Here is a 26157-nt window from a genome sequence, read left to right as displayed (position 1 = left end):
GAATCTTAACAGAATTGCAAAATACATATCGACAAAGGCGTTCAGCTAAATGCCTTTATGAACACCACCATCGGTGTAGTATACTGATGTTAATGATCTATTCCAATATTATATATTTGTGATCAGATTCCTAGGTGTTGCATCACTCATTCATTATTAAGCCAACACATGTGTTTTAATACTAAAAAGATTCAGAGATTAGACTAAGTTCAAGAGACAAAAGGGCATCCTAGATGAACATGGCCCCGTACTAAGGGCAGAGGGAGACAGTAAGCTAGCTCAGAGTCACCCGATAACCTCCCAGTTACACTTGTGATAATTTTATGTAGCAAAATACAAATTCATACATATATTTAAGTTAGGTACATAAGCTTTGTTTGTATCTAAAATTTTTGTAGCAAGTTGGAAGATAAATATATATTTTCTGTGTCAACAAGAAAAGCCAATTACTCCCATTTCAGATTTAAGAGGTTCCAGTTTCTCTTGTCACAGTTGAAAAAAGGAGACATTATAATTAATACTACAGAAATAAAAAGGATGACAAGAGACTATCATAAACAACTATATACCAACAAACTGAATAACCTAGAAAAAAAGATAAATTCTTAAAAACACAACAACCTACCAAGACTGAATTAGGAAGAAACAGAATATCTGGGTAGACCAATAATGAGTAAGGAGATTGAATCAAAAACCTCTCAGCAAAGAGAAGTACACAACAGATGGCATCATGGGTCAATCCTACCAAACCTTTAAAAAATTAACATTGATGCTTTTCAAATTATTTCAAAATATTAAAGAGAAAACTAATTCAGATCTATTTTATGAGGCCAGCATTTCCCTCATACCACAGCCAAAAACACTGTAAGAGGAGACCACGAAACAATATGCGTAATAAATACAGAGGCAAGCTTCACAATAAAATACTAGGAAATTAAGTTCAACACCACATTCAAAAGATCATACACCATTAAATTCAAGTGGTATTTATAGGATGCAAGGATGGTTTAATGTGCCAATCAATAAATGCGCTACATCACAGTAACAGAATTAAAGTTAAAAACCATTTGATCAACAGATACAGACAAAGCACTTGACAAGATACAGCATTCTTTCATGATTAAAAACTCTCAACAAAGTGGGCATACAATAAATTAATTTAGCATAATAAAGACCATATATGAAAAGCCCACAGCTATTATATACAATAGTGAAAGTTTGAAAACTTTTCCTTTAAGAAAAGGAACCAGACTAAAGATCTCATGACTCCTACTCAAGATAGTATTGAAAATCTTTAAGCTAGAGCAGTTAGGCAAGAAGAAATGAAAAACATCGAAACCAAAAAGGAAAAGTAAAATTATCTCTCTTGGCAGATAATATGATCTTATACAAAAAAATCCTAAAGACTCCACCATAAACAGTTAGAAGTAATAAGAAACTTAATAAAGTGCAGGATACCAAATCAACACACACAAATTATTTTTATTACTGTATGCTTACAACAAAATATGTGAAAAAAGAAGAAAACATTTCATTTACAATAAAATTAAAAAATAAAACAATGGAGCAAATTTAAGCATGAAGGTAAAAGATCTGTATGGTGAAAACTATAAAAGTTTAAAAAAAAAACTTTAAAAAACACAAATAAATGAAAAAGCATTCCATATTCATTCATGGGAGGACTGACATTGTTAAAATGTCCATACTACCCAAAGGCATTTATAGATTCCTTTTAAAATTCTTATTAAAATGTCAATGACATGTTTCACACAAACAGAAAAAAAAATCTTAAAATTAAATTGTAACCACAAAAAATCCCAAATACCCAAAGTGCTCCTGAAGAAAAAAAAAGAATAAAACTTGAAGCATCATTCTTTCTGATTTCAAACTGTGTTAGAAATACTATAATAATCAAAACAGTATGATACTGGCATAAAAATAGACACAGACCAATGCAACAAAATCAATAGCCCAGAAATAAACTGTTGTATATATAGTCAGTTACACTTGACAAAGGAACCATGATACTCAATGGGGAAAACATAGTTTCTTCAATAAATAGTGCTGGGAAAATGGAAAAATCACATGTGGAAGAAAAAAATCAGATGTCTATCTTATACCAATTACAAAAATTAATTAGAAATGGATTAAAGACTTAAACGTAAGACCTGGTATATAAAAATGCTAGAAGGAAACACTCTTATATTGGTCATGGCATCACTTTTTTAATATGATGCCAAACACACAAGCAACATAGGAAAGTAAGTAGGACTACATAAAATAAAAAGAGCTTTTGCACAACAAAAGTAATGAGCAATGAAATATAAGGCAACCTATATAATAAGACATTATCTGCAAATTATCTATCTGATAATGAGTTAATATCCACTTTCCCCATAAGGGACCTGAGGTGACCTCTGAAAATGTTTACTATTCATTTGACCCAGAAAACCCAAAAAATCATGCATATCAAGAGGTTCAAATCTTTACATTCACTTTAAGAACACTTGTGAAACTGCCCAGGCCATCAAAGGTATGCATATCTGAAAAGCCACCTGAAAAGTATATGAAAGATGTGACTTTACAGAAGCAATGGGTACCATCCCATTATTACATTGGTAGAATTGATAGGTGTGCTCAGGCCAAACAGTGGGGCTGGATGCAGGGTCAATGGCCCCAAAAGAGTGTTGAGTTTTTGCAAAGTTTTGCCGAGTTTAAAGTTTAGATATAGATTCTCTGGTCATTGAGCACATCCAGGTAAACAAAACTCCCAAGATGTGGCACAGAATTTAGAGCTCATGGGCAGTTCAGCCACACATGAGCTCTCCCTTCCATGCTGAGATGGTTCCACTGAAAGGAGTAGATTGTTCCTAAAGCAGAAGAGGAGGTTGCACAGAAGAAAAAGGTATCCCAGAACAAACTGAAGAAACAAAATCTTATGGCCAGGGAGTAGATTCAGGATCAAATAATGATAATAAAAGTAATTTAAAAAAAAGTTAATATCCAAAATATATAAGGAACTCATATAACACAATAGAAATGAGCACATGATCTAAAAGACATTTTTCCCAAAGAAAACATACAAATGGTCAATAGGTACATGAAAGGATGCCTAATATCACTAATCAATGAGCAAATGTAATTCGAAGCACAAGAGATGTCATCCCAAACCTGTTAGAATGGTTATCATCAAAACAACAAGAAGTGACGAGTATTGGTGAGGATGTGGCAAAAAGGGGGAACACTTGTTCTCGGCTGATGAGTATGTAAATTGGTACAATCACAATAGGGGCCCCTCAAAAAATTAAAAATGGAAGTATAATATGATCCAATAGTATTGCTTTTGGTTATATATCCAGAGGAAAAAAAAGTGGTCTCAAAAATATATCTGCACTTTATGTTCATTGCAGTATTAACAATAGTTAAGATATGGAAACAACCTAAGCGTCTGCCTATATATGAAGAAATCAAGATGTGTTACACACACACACACACACACACACACACACACACACACATGAATATTAGTCAAACCATGGGGAATAAAAAGATATCTTGAAATTTGCAAAAATATGGATGGATCTTGAGAATGTTATGCTAAGTAAGTAAGTCAGATAAAGAAAACAAATATTGTATGATCTCATTTACACGTGGAATACCAAAAAGGTGAACTCTTAGAAACAATGAGTAAAATGCTGGTTCCAGGGACTGAGGGGAAGAAGAAATGGGAAGTTGCCTTGCAACAAGTATAAATTTTAAGTTATGCAAAATGAGCAAGTTCTAAAGATCTGCTATATTTGTGCCTTTGGTTAATTCTACTGCATTGTGCACTTAAAAATTTTGTTAAGAGCACAGATTTCATGTTAAGTGATCTTAAAATTAAAAATAGGAACTTGTAAATTCTGATGAAAATCAGAACTTTATACAAATAGATTTGTAACTGAACTGAAGGGACACATCAACAAAATAAGTTGAATGTTCTCTTTTGACAAATTCCAGTTAATTTCTATATTCAGAAAATAATGTTTATAAATGAATATAATTGTTCTTAACTTTCCTCAATAGCACACAATATTATATTTACCTGTATATTCAAGGTGAAAACCTGCAGCAGAAACACTGATGTCTGATTGAAAATTCAGATATAGATTGTTAGATGTACTATTCAAAAGATGAGGTATTGTTGTTCCTGAAATGATAATTGAAAAGGCAGGTCAATGATCACATAATGAATACTATAATGAAACTAAGTAAGTTAACTACTAATCAGCTTAGAGGTTATCACTCACATTATGTATTATTTTTCAAGAATTTATTAATAAAAATATTTCTCCCACATTTCTTTCACTTTATTGTTCCTATTATCTCCAAGGAGACAGACCTTTGAATTCACTTTAGATTGCCCCCTAAAAATAGATAGAGCAAAGGACCTGGTAAAAGTTAAAGTAGTAAATGTTATGGTCACCTAAAATAAATGTTTTGAATCTCATATGGACTTCAATATTTTATAGTTAATTTTTAAGTTTGCATGTGATTTTTATGGTATATTAACTTAAGAGTTCAGAGGATATGTTCATTTATTGTCCTTTATCATAATATATATTCTTTTATATCAAGTCAAGTACCTTGATGTTTCTTATACTCTGATAGCAAAGCTGGTAGATAGCATTCAAAAAATCCCACTTATGAGCTAGTGTTAGCTTTGACTTTCAGCAAATACATCATACTGATGTTCTTCTAAACTTCTAAAGGAAATCAACTTTAGTTTATTTAACTATTGAGTTAAAATATAAAATATCTGCTTAAACCAAATACTTCTTGACTATTTGACATTGAGTAATTAATAGTTTAAGACCCTTAAGATTACACCTCAAGCAGTTTCAAATGACAAGCATAAAAATAAGCATCGTTTCTCTCTCTTAATATAAAGTTCAATAAACATATCAGTTGACAGTGTTGAGAAGAGTTTTTGGTAAGTAGTTACGTTACGCTTATTTTGCACAACTCTGTGAACCTTAACCACTGATTCTTCTATAAAAGAAATCACAACACACTCATTACAGTTCACACAATTGCTTTCCTTCTGTTTTCCCGAGGCTTGCCCCTGCCCACAGTTTCCACAGTGACTCACTGAAGACAGGAGTCAATAAACTCTCAAGATCACTCAACCTGCCTTTCGTCCCTTAGAAAATCTAAATCTCAATCCTCTGGCTCTGGAGTCACACCAGCTGGGTCCCAGCCTTCTTCTAAAATTAGCTGTACAACCTTGGGCAACTTGATCTCTCTAAGCTTCAATCACCTATGAAGGCGACTAGAAAGATCAAATGTGGAAATGTGTAACAAGCCTCACACAGAGCTCACAGTCAGTTATCATGAGCATGTTATTCATCACTGTTCTCATTTCCATTTTTGTATTCATTGTTAAGAACACATTATACCTAATCTATTAAAAACCAATGTATACTCAAATTTTTATAAATTTTTTTTTCAGGAAATATTTGTCTAAGTATCTAAAATATATTTTATGTCTAAATCAAATCACTCTAAATCAAATCACTACTCTGACTATGTCTTCTTTTCTTTACTCAGTAGTGATGCTAATGAACTGGTTATAATATTCCATTTAAAAATGTATTAAAAACATTCAAACTTATTGCAGTGTATTTAAAATGCATAAGTTAATAGTTTAACTATGTTCATATTTCTAGAGTTAAAACGTATAATTGAAGTTAATGTAAAATACATAGTTAAAGTAAAACTTCATTTCACCTTTTATATGCTATAAGAAGCTCTTGGATTATTACATAAATTACCTTTAAGAATCTTAACAAATTTTAAAACCTTCTAGTCTTGGTACATACATGTACATTAATTTGATATAATTTTATTCATTTCAAAAAAATAATTATATATTCTCTTTCTTGGCACTCAGTATACCTTATAGCTTTTACTATGTCATTACACAGTCTCTATAATTATTCTGATGGCTGCATAACATTCTATTAAGTGGATATACCATAATTACAAGGCACTGTTTAATGTTTATCTATTATTGCTCATTCTTTTTTTATTTTTTATGGTTAAGAGATACAATATGAGTACACATATGAGTACAAAAACACAGGGGGAAATATTACCCTTAACATCAAAGCATCAATAAATAAATGCACAAATACAATAAAAATACAGTAAGGTTTTAAACAGCAATTTCTATTTCATTACCTTTAAAGCCTTTGTAGCTTCTAACTTGGTGATTAAGTTCATTGTATATAATTTTTTAAAAGCAAATTAAAACCACCAAGTAAGAGTTGTAGGGGGCATTTTTTAGATGGAGAGTTTTTAAAGTTCCTAAGTAAACTAATATTTTTATTAAGGTCAGCCCTCGTACGTACCTGAATAACTCCCAAGTCTTGGAGCATTGTTGTCGCCTCCATCATAGAAGTCCAGAGAATCCCAGTTATGTTCTGTAGCAAAGCTGACAACTTGTACCTGTGAAACAATAACTCCTGTTAGGAACACATATTTTTAACAAAATAAACGTACTATAGTTTATCAATACTGCCTAGATGAGAGAGCTCAAAGCCTGGATCATATCACTGTGGCCCTTCGTAAAAGTAATGGAGCAGAACTGACCTTGGACGTCAGGGCTCCGAGCTCCATGAGTGACTGTCATGAGAAAAGCCCGTGTGGCACTGAGCCGTGTTCACTACGGACATAGCACTGAGTCTGTCTGTCACCATCTCAGAGCGTTCTCTTTATTCAAAGCTTTCTGGTATTCTAACATCTCAGCGCTAGGATCCCAATGCATGTTCCAAACAATCGGTTTACCTTTGTGTTTTGGAATGTTTGATTCTTGTCGCTGATGGAGTTTTCTCATTTGCTTTAGCCATTAGGAAATAACCAGACTGGCGTTCTACAATATAGAGGACCTTATAATATAAATGTTTCTAGAATTATCGTGGCTACATTATATTTCCCTTTATTTGCATAACCTTTGCCCACTTTCCTGTCTTTTATTTTAAAAAAAAATTTTCCCATCAATTTGTTTATTTAGGCTAATTAAATAGGTGAAAGATGTTTCATTTTGTTCGGTACCCTGCTAGAAGAGATTGCAGTTTTAAATGACATTTCAAAACATAAAACTAAATTACTTTACCATAATAAAAGTTTTAACATTATTATCCCCTATGCACATGCTTACTAGGTCTTAATAGAAATGGCCAAAATGATACTTTGTACTAATTTATGTACATCTTCTGGAAATTATTTTTATGAATGGAGTCGTAGTCACTGTGAAAGTCTGTAAGGCTGATAAAGGAAATGCTGGAGTACAATTCATCTCTTAAATTTTATTTAAAGAAAGAGGCATGTGTTACTCTGTTGCTCTTCACTTGGCACAGCTTGAGCTTTGTAAGAATCCACAGGATCCTCACAATTGTACATTTTTTCCTTTGTTTATTACATATTCCATAGTTTGGAGATGGAAGAGAGATAACTATTAAAATATATTTATTTTATTTAGCTAAAATATTATAAATGTAAGCACAGCATATTAGAGCAATTGCATTCATTAAATATGTCTTACCAACGAAATAGTCCATCACCATTCTCCCATTCAAGTGAATGCTAGTGTCTCCCTTCCAGGGGTGAGTGCCACATGGCAGCAGACACCCTGCCTGTGTGACAGGCATTGGGCCCAACGGCAATGTTCCAGGACAGGAAGATGACCAGAATTAAAGCTGCATGATTATACTACAATTATCACCTCCTTAAACAGTGATCACTCCTATCTGAATTTTTCTTTCCCTTCAATTCAGGAAAAGAGCACATTCAGCTAAAAATAAATAAATAAAAGTAAGGATTCCTGCGGGAATTGACATTTGAGATTAGCTAAATGTACTGAGAGGTTTTCTACCAAAAGGAATTACTGAGTTAGTAAAAATGTAGAGAAGTCAAGCCAAGAGGTGGATTTAGTGAACCATTGGTAATCCAATTTAGTCACAGTGGAGGGTATTTACATAAGAGGAAATACCATGCGACCTTAGAAAAAGTAGAGAAAATTTACAGAGAGCAGAGCTTAGTGGATAAATAAAAGACAGTAGGGCGAGAGTGCCTGGGTTTGCAACTTCTTGGCTCCCTCTACTCTTCAGTTTTGCAAGAATCTCTATGGTTTTATTGTCATGTAACCCTGGAAAAGTGGCTAATCGCTCTATGCCTTAGATCGGCAATTTTCAACTGTTGCACCCCAAGAAATTTTCAAACATGCGATACCTGGCTATTTAGTCAGGGTCACTGACCTCTTTTCCCTTAGATTGTCAAATAAATAAAATAACAACAGCCAATACAACAATAACTGTTCAGTGTGAATGAATCAAAAGTATACCTATTTTTTGTCATATCAGCAAAAAAAAAATTTTGTGTGCGTGTGTGCTGCAGAATTTCAGTAATCAGTTTACATGTGTCATGGGATGACAAAGGTTGAAAATTCTGCCTTAGATTACTTACCTAAATCATGGTGATAAAGGTATCTGGTTCATAAAGTTCTTGCAAAAATTAAATTAATTTTAGCTTAGGATAGTGCCCAGCATGTATTAAGAATTGCATTTATCTTAGCTAAGAGAGAGGTTGAGAGAGACAAAAAGAGACTATAAAGGCTGAACACCACATTAATTATGTAACTGAGGAGTATCCCACTAAAGGTTTTCTGAAAGGAGTAAAGGGAGCATAACCAGGACTGTTCTTTAAGTACAGCACTGCACTGGGTAAAGGAAATAAAAGTGAAAAGATGAGTTTAAAGTCTGTTGCAACAGTCTGTGTGAGAAGAAATGAAAGACGAAAGTAGGCTGGAGGCAGGAAGAGTAGAAAGCGCTACCCAGATGTCACATATGCTGCTATAGGGAAAGTGAGGGATTTTGTATCATTTGAACAAGGGAAAGAAGTGAGAAAAACAGATTTAAGAATAATTGATCTTTTTCTTTCTGACTCGTTGAGATCAAACTCGTGATAAGAACAAAAGTGTAAACACCTCCAGAAAAATGTGTTACTTTTAATGAGAGGACGAAAATATGTTTAATTCTGTTTGTGGATACAAATGTACCACAGACTCAATAATGATTACCAAAGATATCAAGTCCTACTCCACTGGAGCTTGTCATACTGCCTTACATGGAAACATGTTCTTTCACATTTGGTTAAACTAAGGATCTTGACTGAGATAGGGTGGTTACCCTGGATCATTCAGGTGGGCCCTGAATGCAGCCTAACATTTCATCCTAATGCGAAAGATGCCAAGGAGATTGGACCCAGAGAGAGGAGGAGAACGCAGTGTGACCACAGAGGCACAACTTGGAGAGATGTGCCCAGACACCAAGGGATGCAGTTGGCCACCAGCAGACAAAGAAGCAGGGGAAGGACTGTCCCAGAGGCTGGGCATGGGGACAGTGGAGGCTGGGAGCCCAGCCCTGTTGGCAGCATGTTTTCAGCGCATTTAAATTGAACTGGAACTTCTAGCCTCCAGTACTGTGGGAGAATTAATATAAACCATTTTAAGCTATCAAATTCATGTGTATTTTTTTTTTTTCCAGTAGCCACAGAAGACTAATACAATTTGCTACCAGGATTCCGGTCAAATTATAAATGTAGCTTGGCATAATAAATGCATAAAGGATGTAGAAGACTCAAGTAAAATGACTGGAGACAAACTCTGACAACAGTTAAACAAAAGTCAAGTAAAAGATATAAAAAGAGAAGCAACCGATTCAGTGTAATTGTCCATCATAGACAGATAGTCCTCATATAGAAATCCAAATCTCATTTCGCTTTGTTTAAAATATTGTATTAGTGGTGATCATACTATAAACTAAGACAATTAAGTAACCAACATTTTTTTCCGATGGCTCATCACGTGAAGATTTATCTTTGCTTCAAAAATCTGTTACCATTGAATGTAGCCCTTTTGGAATTCTTCTCCAATACACTTTCCTAAAATGATTAGGGAAACTAATGGATATCTTTCTCTCCACAAACTTCTCACATAATATTAATAGAAAATTTTGATCTATTTGTTGAGGTTATTTCCAAAAGATGCTAAATTATCCTATATCATTTGTATGCATTTCAGCATTTTAAGTGTTTCTTCTCTTCTTTCCACAAGTGGTTATCACATTTCATCTCATATGGCATTTATTGGATATTCATATAATTCCTTATTCATACACATATTCAGCCCAACGGAGTACAATAAAAGAAGCATTGCTTTAAATCTGGCATACCAGTCACGTAGCTTTTAGGTGAATTTAGTGAAATTTCAAATATTGTATATATTACACATGTATGTGTGTATGCAGCTGCTATGTAATTCCCTATGATTTAGTGATATGTCTAAAATTAGCATATTTATAAGGGGTTAGTGAGAAATAAGTGCTTGGTAGTCCTTTAGAGTATTTAAAATTATAAGTTCAATAAGCTTCACACTCTATAAGTTTGATAAATGCTTTGCTAAACTCAAATTTTTTTCTAAAGTGCATTCATTAAACAAAATGCTTTCTCAGTGAAAAATTTTACAGTGTAATTTATGTGTGTCCAGTTTTGAATAGCATTTGAGTAGGGCAAGTGATATACAACATACTTTTTTCTACAGATTTTTTATTAGTGCATTATGTTGTGTTAACTCCCTAAAATAGTACAGAACTTCAGTCATTGTGGAGGTATTCATTAGTTCATTCTCAAAATGTTCATTGGGCATGTACTGTCAGGCACTGTGTTATCTGCTGAAACATACTAGACTACTACTCTCTCTAACTTATAAATAAGTTTTAATAGTAAAACACGATAGGTGTTATGACAATGAAAATAAAGGTATCTGAAAACATATAATATGGGGACTTAATTTAGTCTCAAGCTCATGGAAGGTCTTCCACAGAAATTGTTTCTAAGTTGAAACAGAAATAATGATTAGAGTAAACCAAGTAAAAGAAGATTGTGGAGTGTGTTGCAAGCAGAAGGAACAGCATCCACAAAGGCCCAGAGGATGAGAGTGCCAGGTAAACACCAAACTAGTGTGAATAGAAGAGTCAAGAAACGGAGACACAGTACAAAGGCATAATCAACTGTGTCAAGCCGTGAAAAGATAGAGGACAGGCAATTAAAGCATTGAAGGCAGGAAAGTGATAGCATAAGATTTTTACTTTTAGCAGATTACTCTGTTTGTCTTATGAGGAATATATTGATGGAGAATAAGAATCTGAGACAGAGACAATGGCCACCTAATCTTAAGCAGTAGAAGTCTGGATGGAGAGAAATACTTACTTAGATTTGTGAATGATAGACCTGGCATAGTTTACTCTGAAGAGTAGCAGACAGAGAAAACTCTTCAAGATTCCTGGCTTGTGCAACTGAGTTTATGAAGAGCTCATTCTGAGACAGAACACACTGAGGAAAATCTCCAATTTTGAGAAAAAAATCAGGAAGTCAGTTTCGAATGGGTTGAACTTGAAATGCTAGCAAGAAGTTTAGAAGAAAATGTCCAGTTGGGTCATTGGATACATAGGGTGGGGCAAAAGGAGGTTTACAGTTGTGCATATGCAAAACATAGAGATTATCCTTTCATTATTATTTATTATCATATTATTCTTCATATGAACAACTGTAAACCTACTTTTTCAAAACCCCGTATGTCATACAGCTTAGATAAAAGGTCTGAGCTATATATTTAAGTTTTGAAATTATCATTTATTCAGTCCTTCATATATATAAAAATAAAAATAATGTTTTCTGCCCTGGCTGGTGTGGCTCAGTGGATTGAGTGGCAGCCTGTGAACCAAAGGGTTGCTGATTCGAGTCCCAGTTAGGGCACATGCTTGGGTTGTGAGTCAGGCCCCCATTGGTGGCATATGAGAGGCAATCACACAATGATGCTTCTTTTCTTCTCTTTCTCCCCCCCTTTCCCTCTATCTAAAAATCAATTTAAAAAATCTTTAAAAAAATGTTTTCTGATGGTTTGTTATAATTCAGGTCCCAAGCATCAGGAAGGAATGGCAGCAGAAGCCGTGGAAGTAAACAGGTGGCAGAGAGACTGGTGTAAGGCGATGAACAAAGGCCAAGGAATCTCACAAACACATTGGAGGATGTGAAGAGGAAGAGGAGACCATGCATGTAGTCGTACAAGCAGGAGCAGTAGATACAGAAAATAAAACAAAGTCCAAAAGAGTACAGGCACCATGGACACTAAGAAGAGAAAAACCGTTTTAAGAGTAAGGGGAGCAACTCTGGGAATCAGGATGCTCCAGGAACTCACTGGGCACTTCAACACCATAGAAAAGACCCAGGCAAAAAGGAAGGTTGCATTAAGTGCAATGAAGAAAAATCTACAGGGAAACCAACAGTGGAGATAATGAAGCCAAGAATCAAGTCAATGATTTGGAACACAAGGAAGGAAAGAAACATTCAATCAGAACAGCAGAAAGAAAAAAAAAAATTTCAAAAAAATAGGGAGAGGCTTAGGAACCTCTGGGACACCTTCAAGTGAACCAATATCTGAATCATAGGGGTGACAGAAGGAGAAGAGGAGGAGCAAGAAATTGAAAATTTATTTGAAAAAAACAATGAAAGAAAAATTCCCTAATTTGGTAAAGAAAATAGGCATACAAGTCCACGAAGTACAGAGTCCCAAACAAGATGGACCCAAAGAGGAACACATCAAGATACTACATTATTAAAATGCCAAAGGTTAAATATAAAGAAAGAATCTTAAAAGCAGCAAGAGAGAAGAGTTACCTACAAGGAGTTCCCATAAGACTGTGAGCTGATTTCTCAAAAGAAAATTTGCAGGCAAGAAGGGACTGGCAAAAGTATTCAAAATGATTAAAGCAAGGACCTATAACCAGGATTACTCTACCCAGCAAAGCTATCATTTAGAATGGAAGGGCAGACAAAGTGCTTCTCAGACAAGGTAAAGCTAAAGTAGTTCATCATCACCAAGTATGTATTATATGAAATGTTAAAGGGACTTATTTAAGGAAAAGAAGAAGATCAAAACAATGAACATAAAATGGCAATAAATTCACAACTATCAATAATTAAATCCAAATAACAAACTAAGCAAACAAGCAGAACAGGAACAGAATCATGGATATGGAGATCATGTGGAGGGTTATCAGTTGGGAGGGGAAAGGAGAAAAATGAGGGGAAAGGTGCAGGGATTAAGAAGCATACATTGGTAGGGACAAAATGACAGGGGGATGTTAAGAACAGCATAGGCAATGGAATAGCCAAAGAACTTATATGCATGATCCATGGACATGAACGAAGAGGGGGTTGTTGGAGAAAACAGGGATCCTGGGTGGAGGGGGGCAGAAGGGAAAAAACTGGGACAACTGTAATGGCATACTCAATAAAAATATTAAACAAAAACAAAATGAACAAAAAGAGGCGAGAATCTGCAGGACAGAATGTTACTGTCAGAATCAACAGGCTGAATGACACAAGGGCTTTATGACAAGGCCCTGGGTGTTCACTGTGCAGGCAGCTCAGTGAGAGCATTGTGTGCTGAAACCGCATTGCAGGGACCAAAAACAGAGAATAAGAGCTGGAAGCAAAATTCCAGTGTTTTATGATTTTAAGGTGAGATAGAAATTGACAAGCTGACGCTAACATATAACATGCTCTAGAGAAACCTTCCTAATCAGATGGTGTAGTGAATGTTTTATGAAGATGCTAAAGGTATTGTCTCATTTCAGTTTCCCTGTTCCTAAATTCATTGTTCTTAAAATCCTCATTAATTTTATTAATAATAAGATAGGACTGATTTGTTATCTCCAAAGTTTACAAATTGGCCATAAAGTGGTAGTACAGTTAACCAGAACGTACGCATAGGTCTACAGTCTTTTGATTTTTAAAGTCCTTAAAATACTAAAAATATATGTTTCATGCTTTCTTATTGGTTTACTGACCTACTTGACTCTTAATACATAACAAATATATTTTTTGCAGTTCCTAAAATATTATAAAGGTAAATTCATAATTAATTTTTTTCACTCTAAATTATACTTTACCTAATTTCAATTTAATTAATAATGTTTTTGGTACTTTTTCCATAAGTAATATATATCTCAGATTCCTAAGGGAAAACCTTAGGACTCAGTGGGAGAAGTAATCAAGTTATTTTTATGGAATATAGACTATGTAACATTTTGTGAGACATAATTACCTTCCCTAGAATATACGAGTATATTTACTCAACAGTAAAATGTCATCAATTTAGTTGGAAACAATCTCTTTGTAAAATGGAGTAACTAGTCAAGTCGCCGCCGCCCCCCCAAAAAAACCCCAAAAACCAAAAACGCTCACAATTGAAATAATATGGTAGAAACCACTGTCTCGTAGACTAGCGTCCTTCTTCCTTGCTAATAGAGGATGGGTTTTGTTCAATTCAATGAAAGCTGTGCACATCAGAGAAGGCTGTGCCCCTTGCCTGATCCAGGTACTTCATACTGATTTGTTTGAGCCACATCCTAGTAAATCTTTTGCTATTGCTCAGTTCGTGGCTTAGGAATGGATATGGTTACAATTTCGATCAATAGTACAGGGGAGGAAGTCTGCTGGAAGTTTTCTTGAAAAGTTCTCTTAACCATTTTAAAGGTACATGAGATACAGACATTCAGTTCTGGGTTTGGGCTATTGCTGTGTAAAGGCCGTTAGGCTCAGAGCTGTGGCAGCCCTCTCACCATCAGGAAGGAGGTGTAAGAACTGAGCCATCATGCTAAGCATGGCGGAGCAGAGAGATGGAAACAACCTGGTTCAGGATGATCCAACTGAAACTTTGAAATAAACAACTCCAAGATTCAATGTTAACTGGAGCAACATATTTTTCTTATTTTTAATGCCATTTTGAATTGTCATGCTGTTCCTCACAGGTGAAATATTAATAAGTAGCTTTCTATTAAATTCAACCATGTTAGTCAAAAGGCTATACTTTGAGCAGTAATGTACATCCTGTTCTCTCTGCAAAGATTAATTTCAAACATACAATGAAAAGAAGTAAGGTATAAATATCCTTACTTGAATGCCAGCTCCCTCTGGCACTGTGATCTTCCATACACAATTCAGATTGTTGTCATAAGGCTCAGGGTACCCAGGAGACAAAATTGTCCCTTTACGCTTAGTTAAAATTCCACCACAGGGCACTAAAAGTAAAGCAGTCCAAGAGAGGAAATTAATTCTAATGCAAAAGAATAAAATAAGACAAAAGGTCAGAGCTAACAGGTTGGACAGATACTAGACTTGCAAATACAACCAAACAATGCTGTTTTTTAAATTCATTAGAATAATAAAACAGTAAGTTTTCCTATACCACAAAAACTTAAAAAATAAATTACACACATTAATGGATAACCTTACAATTCCATATCTAAAATCATACTATAATGAACTCAATAATAGCATGTCATTCATAGTATATTACCCAAAAGTCCATTGATACATTTGCATTAAAAATTTATCATACCTAGATAAAATTTTTTTGAAAAATTATTTCATATTTGTTACCTTTCCCTTCATATGCCCTGTGAGGGGTAATGTTGATGGTGATAAGGATCATGTTACAATCATAACATTTATGTGGAGCTTACTATTTGCCAGGCGCTCTTGTAAGCACTTGACAATGAGATATGCATAAGTATATTCCCCATTTTACAACTGAGGAAATGGAGCAGTGAAGAAATTAAATAACCTGTGCAACATTACACAGCTAGTAAGAGAAGGCGCTGGGGGTTGAATCCTGGTAGTTTGACTCCAAATTCCGTGTTCTTTGGTGGAAGGAAGATACTTGGTATGGCGTCAGCCTGCTTATTGCCAGAACGACTACTATGGGAAAGTACGTGGGCCTGCCAAAAGAGGTTTCTATCAGAAGTCCTGACCTTGAAGTCAATTTCTCATACCCCTGGTAGTATCAGCTTGGTTTGGGCATGATTGAATTTACAATTTTACAAACTGTGAGATGTCAGACATATTCCTTAACTTTCTGAAACTCAGAAAGCTTGCCTGTAAAATGGTAATACAATTATTTTCAGAAGGCTTTTGTGGAAAATATGACATGATAATGTACCTGAAGAAGCTAGCACATTACTTAGAAAACAGAAAGAGGTCAATAAGTCATATTTCCCTCTGCAACTACTATTATCTTAGGTACCAATGACACTTATCCTTGGGCATTTGTCCTAGTCTGATTTCATGGAGAAATATCTAAACACATCTCTCATAAGATTTTTGAAAATGTTAATAATGAAGTTTTGTGCCACTTCAAAAGCCAAATGCAAACACCTAAGGTGCTCAAATGTTTTTAATAGTGTGATAATATGGTTTTAGAGAAAGTCATTGCATTGTATTTTCTTATAAAATATATTATTGGATTAAACACAAATTTATGTTAAATTGGTCAGAGAGAATTTAGCTCCTTTAACAAGAAAACCAACAGCTTTGCATGATTTAAGAACACATGCTAAGAGTGCAGGAAGTACTGTAAAAATAGGATTCACCCCCAAAATAGGAGAAAAAGAAGAGATTGAGAAGTGCTGATCCTGAGTTGAAAAAAAATCCTTTACAAATGCTCTAGGAAGACTCCACATTCACTATTACTACCCTACTTCATTCATTTTTTTTTTTCTAGGTTACTACATTAACCACATCAATGGACTTTCCTGTGACTAGTATATTTTCCATGTAATATAGTATCCATATTACTGCTGAAATGACTTATAAAATGAAAGTTTGATCATGTTGCTTCACTGCTGAAAGTCCTTAAGAAATCTCCCCACTGCCTTAATTCTACAAATAAATACAGTTAATCAGCCCTTCACTACAGCTCCAAGCTTATATGTACCCATCATTTCCCAATAATTCATCATCCCCATTCCCCATCCCAATTCAGCTGACTAAACTAATATAATCTCTTAATGATGGGACTTAATAGTCCCTCTCTCACCTAGCCTATCCTCCACAGACATTCAATGTCACTGTTACCTCTCTAGTCCTTCGTTGACTGTGTTGTGTGTTACATGTCCTACGCTTTGCCATAGTTCATTCACCAAGTGCTTTCCTGGTCGGCTCTACTATAGTGTGGCTCACACTATGTTTTCATATTCCTTATATTAGTCTCTTCCAATAGATGGAAACCTGGGAAGATGAAGTAATCAACTTCTTTGTCTGGAACTCTGTTCACTGTGGTGCCAAGATAGTAACTCTTCTACCTTTTCAATTCTAGGGTTTCCTTCCCGCTGCCCCAAGCGACAAGCTATCCCTTCTTCCTCACTTTCCATTCTCTCCTCTACCCATTTCACAGGCTTTTGTCTTTTCCACTCCATTGGAATGACTATGTCAAAGTCACCAGAATATTCTTGTGGCCAAATCTTATTTTGCATTTTGTCCAATCTATGAGTAATTCTTCCCTCCCAGTGCTGATCACTTCATCCACTTGAAGTCTTTCTTTGCTTAGTCATCAAACAGTGCCCTCTCCTGCTTTTTTCTATGTCCTGGCTACAGTAGCTCTTTGTTTAGCTCATTGTCCCCCTTCTGATCCTTGAAGTAGTCTAATACTCAAGTATTAGGATCAAGTGCTGCAACTTGATCCTAAGCCATCTTCTGTTCTTTTTCTAACCACCAGCCCTCAAGGATGGCTTCTGTCTCCATGTCATGTATATATTAAAACTACTGTTTATCTCTAGCCATGACTTTTGCCCAGAGCTCTGCAGTAATATGTCTAATAAATATCTCAGAAACAATACTTTTGAAATTCTCTCCCATTCATACCATTCCCCATCTCAGTAAATGCCACCACCTTTGATCTAGTTCCTAGGCCAAAAACACAGGACTCAGTTCCTTTCTTACACTCAAGTGTTCATTTACATCTACACTCGATCTACCAGTAAACTGTGTCAGCTCTATCTTCAAAATATATCTAAAAGGTTACAAATTCTCATTAGTAACCTTGACCTTCTTATGTAATCATCGTTACCTTTCCTCTTAACTACCGCAAAAGGCTTCTAATTCATCTTAATGCTTCTACTCCACCCCTTACACTAGCCACTGTTATTATTATTTTTTTTTAGAAACTAAGATTACATCACTCCCTGGCTCAATAAATTCCCACACTACTAGAAAAAGTATAAAGTCCCCAAAGACTTTAAGGCTCCATATGACTTAGCTTTGGCTCTGCCTTTCCAAATGCTTTTCCTATCAGTCTTGCCATCATTCACTCTGTTCCAGACACCGAGGATTCTTGCTGAGGCCTGAACATGCCTAGCCTCCCCCATCCCCACCCCCTCTGCATAGTCTACACACTTGCTCAGTCCCAGACTTTTATATAACCCTCCACTTTGTTTCATTTGAGTATAAAACAGTAGCATGGCCTGAATGTCTTTTTCTAATCTCCATAGTACTTTTCTCCACAGTACTATCTGAAGGATGAGAAAATCTCTGGTAATGTATTCTATTTCCATTAAAATGTCAACTCCATAAGTCAGGGATCTTCTTGTTCAAAGTCTCGTTGCCAGGGTACCTGACCCCTTCGTAAGCATTCAATAAATGTTTGTGGAATAAAATGTTGAGTGGCTGGTTGTATATCTCTGTACACCTTGCAGTTATAAGTTAACTCTTCACCAGCCCTGCATCATTCCTTTATCTCAGTGTATTCCCAACAAGCCATCATTGTTTAATTCCACTTTAAACGTTTTATAGTATACCAACAAAATGTACTATAAAAATATTCCCAAAACCTGACTACATACATAATGTTTTACAAAGTTTGACTTCACATATATATTACTGAACCTAATATTTTTCTATTTTAAGAAGGCTATATTATAAATTCTCCTGTTAATCAGTATTTACTATATAACCTATGCATTAAGAGAACAGGCTTTAGAATGAAGCAGCCTGGATTCAAATCCTAATTCTGCTTTTGTCTTTAGTAACTTCAGAATTACTGAAAGCCTAATTCTGCCTTTACTATCAATAAAAGAGAAATAATAATCTTATCTACCTTTGATATTGGTGTCAATACTAATTGAGACAATGCTTAATAGTGTGCTTCAACTCTTTTTGTAGATGAGTGGTTGGATGAATGAATGAATCAATGAATGAGGGATCAGATCCTGTATACATTTTTTCATTTATTTCCCACTATAAGAAAAGATGATACAGACAAGTATTGCCATGGAGACAATACAAATAAAGTAGTTCTTTCCGAGTCTCTAAAGAACTTTGAAAAAACAAACCCGGATGAGAGTGAAGAAATAAGCAGCTGATTAAAGACTCTTTGCCTAAGGCTAGTAAGTTGCAGGTTCAGGGAGTTTTCAAAAGAGACCTCCTTCTAAGGCAAGCACTTTTGCCTAAGGCCCTATATAGGGAGAGCTATTAGTGGCTGCGGTGGGTTATTTGTATCAGAGTCTCAGGGAGAGGAAAGCTTGAGGTTTTATGACACTAACATTTTTAAGAAATCTGAAGTATAACAGGTCAAATTTCAAAGATGAAAACTCAGTCTCAAACATATTTTTCAATTTCATATTTGCTTCAAGTCCAATGTTCTTTAAAAATATTACTGCGCTTTATTGTAAATTACCAAGAATGACTTGAATATAACAGATTTGTATAAAATTATTAAAATTTGTTTACATAGTGGTATTTAAATGTGCACATCCCTTAACTTGGTATCTGACCATTTTAACCAAAAGCACAGCTTGCCTATCATGTCTAATGGGGCTGCTTTCAAGTCAATAATTTAATTCCAGTATGTCAGTTTATGCAAAATTACTGAAGTCTTATTGTGTTTTACTATGACAGAGAAAAAATGAAAGTGTTGATAGCAGTAATAAGGGCTGTGAAACTGAAACAATACAATTGAGATGGAAATCATTAGGGACATACAAAGCTGTTTTCTTTTCATTTAAATTGGATGTTCACTTGGCTTAAGCTGTTAACTGAGTATTCATTTAACAGCAAAGGCAGAGAAAATACAATCATTATGTAAAAACTTCTGACAATAAATAGTCAAAGATTATGTCTAAACCACCAAGTATAATTAGAGAATTTGTTCTCTCTCAGAATAAAATCACCCATATATTACAGAAATCTATTGTTTGTGTTCTATCTATGTATCATTCCTAGGGATTCTCAGAGTCACTTCAAACTTCATGTCAGATGGTTTGTAAAGGTCTAAACAAGCAAAGGGAGCGAGAGCATCACCACGTAGTGCAAGCCTGAAATTAAAATGCATGGGCCCTGGACTCAAGAAGGTGGCCAGCTGTTCAAACTATACAAACATTCCGAAAACGACATTGCTTTTCTAAAATCCTATCATTTAACAAGTGTTTACTGAACACTTATTATGTGCCGGATCCTCTTTCAGTTGAGCGTGAAAACAATATAGTGTCAGAGGAGAGGTAGTCAAGAGAAATTAAGAATATTTTAACAACTACATAATATGGGGGGTGGTTGCTGTAAAACAAACAAACAAACAAACAAAAATCCCAAAAAACAGTAGAATAAGAATATAGAGAACAAATGGAAGATGGGTGGCAGAAATTTATTTTAGATAAGATGTGCAAGGACAATAATCAGGTGGAGACTCAAATGAAGTTAGGCGGTAAACCCAAAAGAAATCTCAATGATGCATGTACCAAGGAAAAGAAATACAAAGTTCAATGACCTTGAGAAAGCCCATTACACACTAAAAGTGAACAAAAATTAAATGTGATGCTTTGATATTGACCTAAGATAACTTCACACTTGACTTATATTTGAATCTTTGAGGCAGTCTTTTCTTTTTTGAATAGTTTAAGAATAATTTTTATTCAGAACATATGAAGCTAAAAATATTATAGTTAAAAAATAGAAATGCAAAGTATGTTTTCATTTCTGTAAGGATGAGCAGTTGTACCAAATGGTAAAGCCTAAACTGAGCCATTATCCAGCTGTCATTTAGAATCATCACCTTTCTATTTCTTATCTCACACAGATCCCATATGTCCTTCTGTTATATGTTCAATATTCTGGAATTGTACATATTTCTATACAGTGAACAGTGTTTTTAAAATGGTATAAAGTAATGTGTCCTTTTCATGTGATCTTGGCAGGAAACAGAAGTCATCTGATGCAATTTCTATCTCTAGGTATGCACACTTAAACCAATGTAGAATAAAAGGTAGTCTGCTTATGTGTAAAGACTTTTCATAGATGCAGTGGCACATTTCTCAAAAAGGCAGGGACCTTCAGAGAGATGGGTTTTTGACAGAGATTGTAATGCTTCCTGACAATGTCCTGTTTTGCCTTTAAAAAGTCAAAATTGTGACTGAATCCCTCTAGGGTGGGGACGGTACGTTAGCATTTACTTCTTAATTTGAATATCAGCCATGGACTTGCATAGCCTTTCCTGACTGGCAGGAGCACCTTCCTTGCAGAGATGAATCTGTTATTGAACGCTATGATCTTCTCCTTGTTACATGGAATTCTACTTCTGATGGCAAAAACACTGGGGTTAACAAACTGACACATCTGACATACAAAAAAGCTTTATAGTACTCATATAGGAGTTTTCCTCTATTTAAAAAAAATAGTCTACGTTTATAGTTGAGAGTTCTTATTCTCTACTCTCCACCTCCCAAAATATTCTCTTTTCTCTTTTTTGTCTCATTTTCCTTTTCTCTTTTAAAAATACTCTTTCATTTTTCCTTTTTTCCTCTTTAATGCCAGCTCCTGCCCCCCCCCTTTCCCTTTATCTCCTTCCTCCTTCTAACCCTGTCTCATCATCATAGCTTGTGGACAAAATAAATGGCTTTAGATAATATGATGTTTGACTTTTTGGGGGTTAGAAAGCCATGAAGTGCAAACCTTGATTAAATATATATTTTCTTTTTTTTTTAAATGTTTTTATTGATTATATTGTTACAACATAAATATATATTTTCAATGTCAATTCGAATCACAGTGATTGTTATTTTAATTTTAACTTTATTTTTATTGTATGCCACTGCAAACAACAAAAACAAACCATATCATGACTACATGCTCATAGTTTTAAATCTCAGCTCTTTAACAAGTTGTCTTTAAATGTATCAATTGATGGAATAAAATTTCAGTGTCTCTAATAATATATTCTAATAAATAATTACTATAATTCTAAAAAGAGTCATGATATTTCTCCAAAACCTTTCTTAAAAATTTTAAGTGTAAAGGAAAATACTAAATTCAAGAAACCTAAATTATTGGAATTGGAAAAAATGATGGGAGACCATACTTTAGCCCTTCCCAAGATTCAAAATCTTCTGTGGAAGATAAATTTCACATATAACTTTAAAGTGTTATTAAATCATCCCATCATCAAATAAAAATCAATACTTTCAAGTCAGCCTTGCATATAAATTTTATATTTTAGATCCAATGTCTTTAGAATCTCCTGATTCTATGTTGGAGGATTTGATGACAACATAAACAACCTAATTTTAGAATACATGCCAGGTTCCAAGAGCTATGCAAGGCTTTAAACCATTTAATAGCCACAATAAACCTAAGAGAAAGTTCTCTAATTTTCCTGTTCTATCAATATAGGAATAGAGGATTAGAGATTATGTAAATTTCCCAGAATCACATAGTAACTCACCACCCTTCAGTGTTACCAAGAAAACCCAGACTATGACCCAAGACTTAATTAACCCTTCTTTGAGACCCTACTTCAGTTCCCAGCTGTTGAGATTTTATTCAGTTTTACATGATTCTTTACAAATGTTTGCCATTAATTAGGACATTAACATAAGTATGCAAATTGAACTTTTATAGAGTAATTCATAGAATTACATTTCAGTACTCTGTAAATGCAGGTACTTTAAACATTTCAAATGGAGGAATAGGCGGATTTTTCCAATGATATTTAAAGATTAATTTAGTAGTCTGTGAGTTTCCATTATCTTATCATATTACTCTATTTTTATAATAAATGATTATCTTGAAGGAATTTTCATTATATATATGAAACTAAATGAAAACAATTACTTATCTAGTTACCTTCCAGCATATGATTTTGATATTTTTCTATCAATGCCTAAATAAACAATCTGAAAGTGACATAGAAACTACTGAAAAAAGTGAGACAGAAATAATGATTGTTTCCTGATGTGCATAGAGAAACATTTTAAAAATCCTTTGTGAGCTGAAGAGTTATTACTATTATGTGTCTGTGTCTTCAATTATTAAACTGATTTAAAGCACTGTAATTTCAATTTGTGCATATTGTATGCCTAATTTTGTTACAAACAAATAGGCACATTCCTCTCAGCTCATGATTTCTTTGTTTAGGATAATTTATTTATTATTACTTTATGAGTAGGCAGTTAAAGTATAGTGAGGCTCGGAAAGCAGAACATCATCTCTCCCATCTTTCTATGGCAGAATGCAAAGAGGAAGGTCTGTTGTTGCATTAACCATAGTTTTACCATAGGTCCGCAATAGGAGGGACATCAAGTCCGAATGATTTATTCTCGTTTACTTGTTGATTGTCAAAAATGTATTTTAATAGGCTAAGAAATTCCACACAATAAAAAGAAAGTGTAGAAATCTAATTAGAAACAACTACTTACAAGTCAAAACATAAAAAAAAGCAGTCTCTAATCCCTGAGGCTGGAGTCAGAAAAGCAGTTTCCAATCCTGCCCCCTGCTACACCGGTTACTACGTTATGTCACTCTGAAAAGAAGTATTTTACTTCTCTAAGATTCAGTTTATTTGTGTAAATTCTGAGACTTACTTCTTCATAGGTTTGCTGCAGGGACTGAATTTGTATTTAAATTGTTCAGCGTGGAACCTGGCATATAGAAAGCTCTAAGTAAAAGATAGCCATATCAGAAATTGCGGTTATTTAGCTGACAGATGAGAAAGTTGAACAGTCATTTAGATTCTTCAGGATTTTAACTTATTTTTGTAGATGGTTTTCAAGAAAGAAAAGAATAATCAAAGAAGAATTCACATTCCACTTGTAGTGGGCAGAACTGAAATATTTGTTGTAAAACAATGCCCTGTGGAATAGGCTGGATGTATTAGCTTCCGGAAGTGGTATTAAGTTCCTCAAAAGATCAAGTGACTATCCATCTTCCTTTTTATTTTTAACAGTCTTGATTTATACCATTATCCCAGCACAATTATTCATAATATTCTGATTGGAATGATAAAAATGGGCACGTATTCTACCTATTTAGACCAGATATGTCCTATACAAATTACATGTTCTGTGAATGCATAGCAATAGATTTTTATCTCTACTCTTTCCTCAATGGAAACTCATATGCCTTCCATATTATTTCACAATTTTAAAATATATTTTATTTTAATGAACTATGAGCTAACATCATGTTAAATCTGTGTGAAATGTGGTAAAATGTGTCTTTAGAGTTAAAAACAAAAACTACTGATACATTTAAATTCTTTTCAGATATGGCAAAATGTGTCATTCAAATACATTTTATGGATTACTATATATATGTTATGTGTGCACTTAGGCACACTCATGCCTTCTCTATTTAAAAGAGTAGAGAACTGAGGTTATTAAAATAAAAACAAAACTTTCCTTATCTCTTATTTAAAAACTTTCATTTTCTTTTCCAAATCACATACCATTAAAACTGTAATGAGAAATAATGCAACACATTAGAAGTATTTCTTAACTTGAAGTTTTACCACTCTTTTAATTTAACAGCATATAATTAAAAAATAAATAACTTCCAGATATGCTCTTGAGATAGAGGAAAGCAACTTCCCAACCTTCTACATTTTCCACAGTTATGGAACTTTACAAGGTCCAAAAGTCATTGCAATAATTATGAAACACTATACAATTCTAAACTATTTTTTTATCATTTAGAAAATATTTTTGTTTCATGTAACTTAGCTGCACAAAGGGCCCATCATTTATTGTGTATTCTATTTACTAATTTAAATTGGATATAGTAGTGCAAAAATAAGGTTCAAAACAATGAGATTTCTGGCTAAGACTGTACATTCTAAGTACTAAAAAATGGTATCATTTATATTTGTGAAAGACTGTTAAAATATCTTATTTATATTTTTATACATATTTGTAACTAATGGAAAAATATTCACTAATGAGTATTTTCTCATTCTTTTGATGTCAAAGTAAAATATATCTAAAAAATCAGCTCCTGTGATCCTTAAAAGACATGCAAAGTCTTTACATATTGGCATAGAAATCTTTGCATAACAGTTTCAAAATGAAAAAAAAATGTTTATTTCAATAATACGTTATTAGGAGCAGTCAAATTCTGTTATTGGAGATATGATGTAATTTTTATCTATATTAATCATTAAGTGAGGAAACTTTCCAGCTAATTCAACACAAAATCTTTTTCATTGATTGCAGCACACCTCACTGCATCACATAGTCACTCTAATTTGTATATTTAGGTGCATTATAACTAATAAAATTAACTAAGATTAATGTATAACTACTAAGTCTGAAATAGAAATACTGAAAAATGAAAGATAACTAATTTGATATAAGGAATGTACAATCACAAAGCATACAGATTTACATACTCACCAATACAAGTAGGTAAGGAATCATTCCACTGGGCCAAAGAATTGGGTACTGTATCGCACCTAATTGCAATGGATCCATGTAGAATATATCCTGGATTGCATTCAAAAAGAACCAATGAACCAACTGCAAATTCATTGCCAATCCTTCTTCCGAACCTTGGTTCAGGCACAGAACTGCACTGTGTGGAACTCGTTCTAGGAACAGCTGCATGCAAACAATTATTTATTTTAACTTCATACTTTGTAGAGAAATATCAATTTCCAAATGTAACTATTTAAAAAGAACTCTAAGAAATCTTCACTTTTTATCAAAGCTTCAAAACATTGCTAAAAGTTTTAAAATTAATACAGAATAAAATACAATTAAAATAAATATTGTCATCACGATTTTTCAGTAAAAACATTTTGCTTTGATCCTTTAAACATCAACTATTTTTTCTTTTTGTTTTTTTTTTTGTTTTACCAAACTCTTATTAATATAACAAAGTAGTTTGAGTTATATAATTCAATTGATGGGATGATAACTGAATTATATATATATATATATATATATATATATATATATT

At 34.0% G+C, this 26157-nt stretch overlaps 1 protein-coding gene across 3 annotated transcripts in view; it reads right to left on the bottom strand.

Moving 5' to 3' along the window:
* The window catches only part of CSMD3 (CUB and Sushi multiple domains 3), a 908638-nt gene that overhangs the window by 120408 nt on the left and 762073 nt on the right, over positions 1-26157 (bottom strand). For all 3 annotated transcript variants that reach the window (XM_090283433.1, XM_090283434.1, XM_090283435.1), the window contains 4 exons: positions 25593-25796; positions 15058-15182; positions 6393-6489; positions 4085-4189 (listed from right to left, as the gene is read on the bottom strand). In XM_090283433.1, coding sequence (XP_090139559.1) covers positions 4085-4189; positions 6393-6489; positions 15058-15182; positions 25593-25796 — 531 coding nt within the window. The remainder of the gene's footprint in view (positions 1-4084; positions 4190-6392; positions 6490-15057; positions 15183-25592; positions 25797-26157) is intronic.

The sequence above is a fragment of the Furipterus horrens genome, unplaced genomic scaffold (genome assembly GCF_987537825.1).
Source record: "Furipterus horrens unplaced genomic scaffold, mFurHor1.1.pri manual_scaffold_7, whole genome shotgun sequence".
NCBI lineage: Eukaryota > Metazoa > Chordata > Mammalia > Chiroptera > Furipteridae > Furipterus > Furipterus horrens.
Note: the sequence above shows the minus strand (reverse complement) of the source record. Positions and strands in the feature narration are given on the sequence as shown.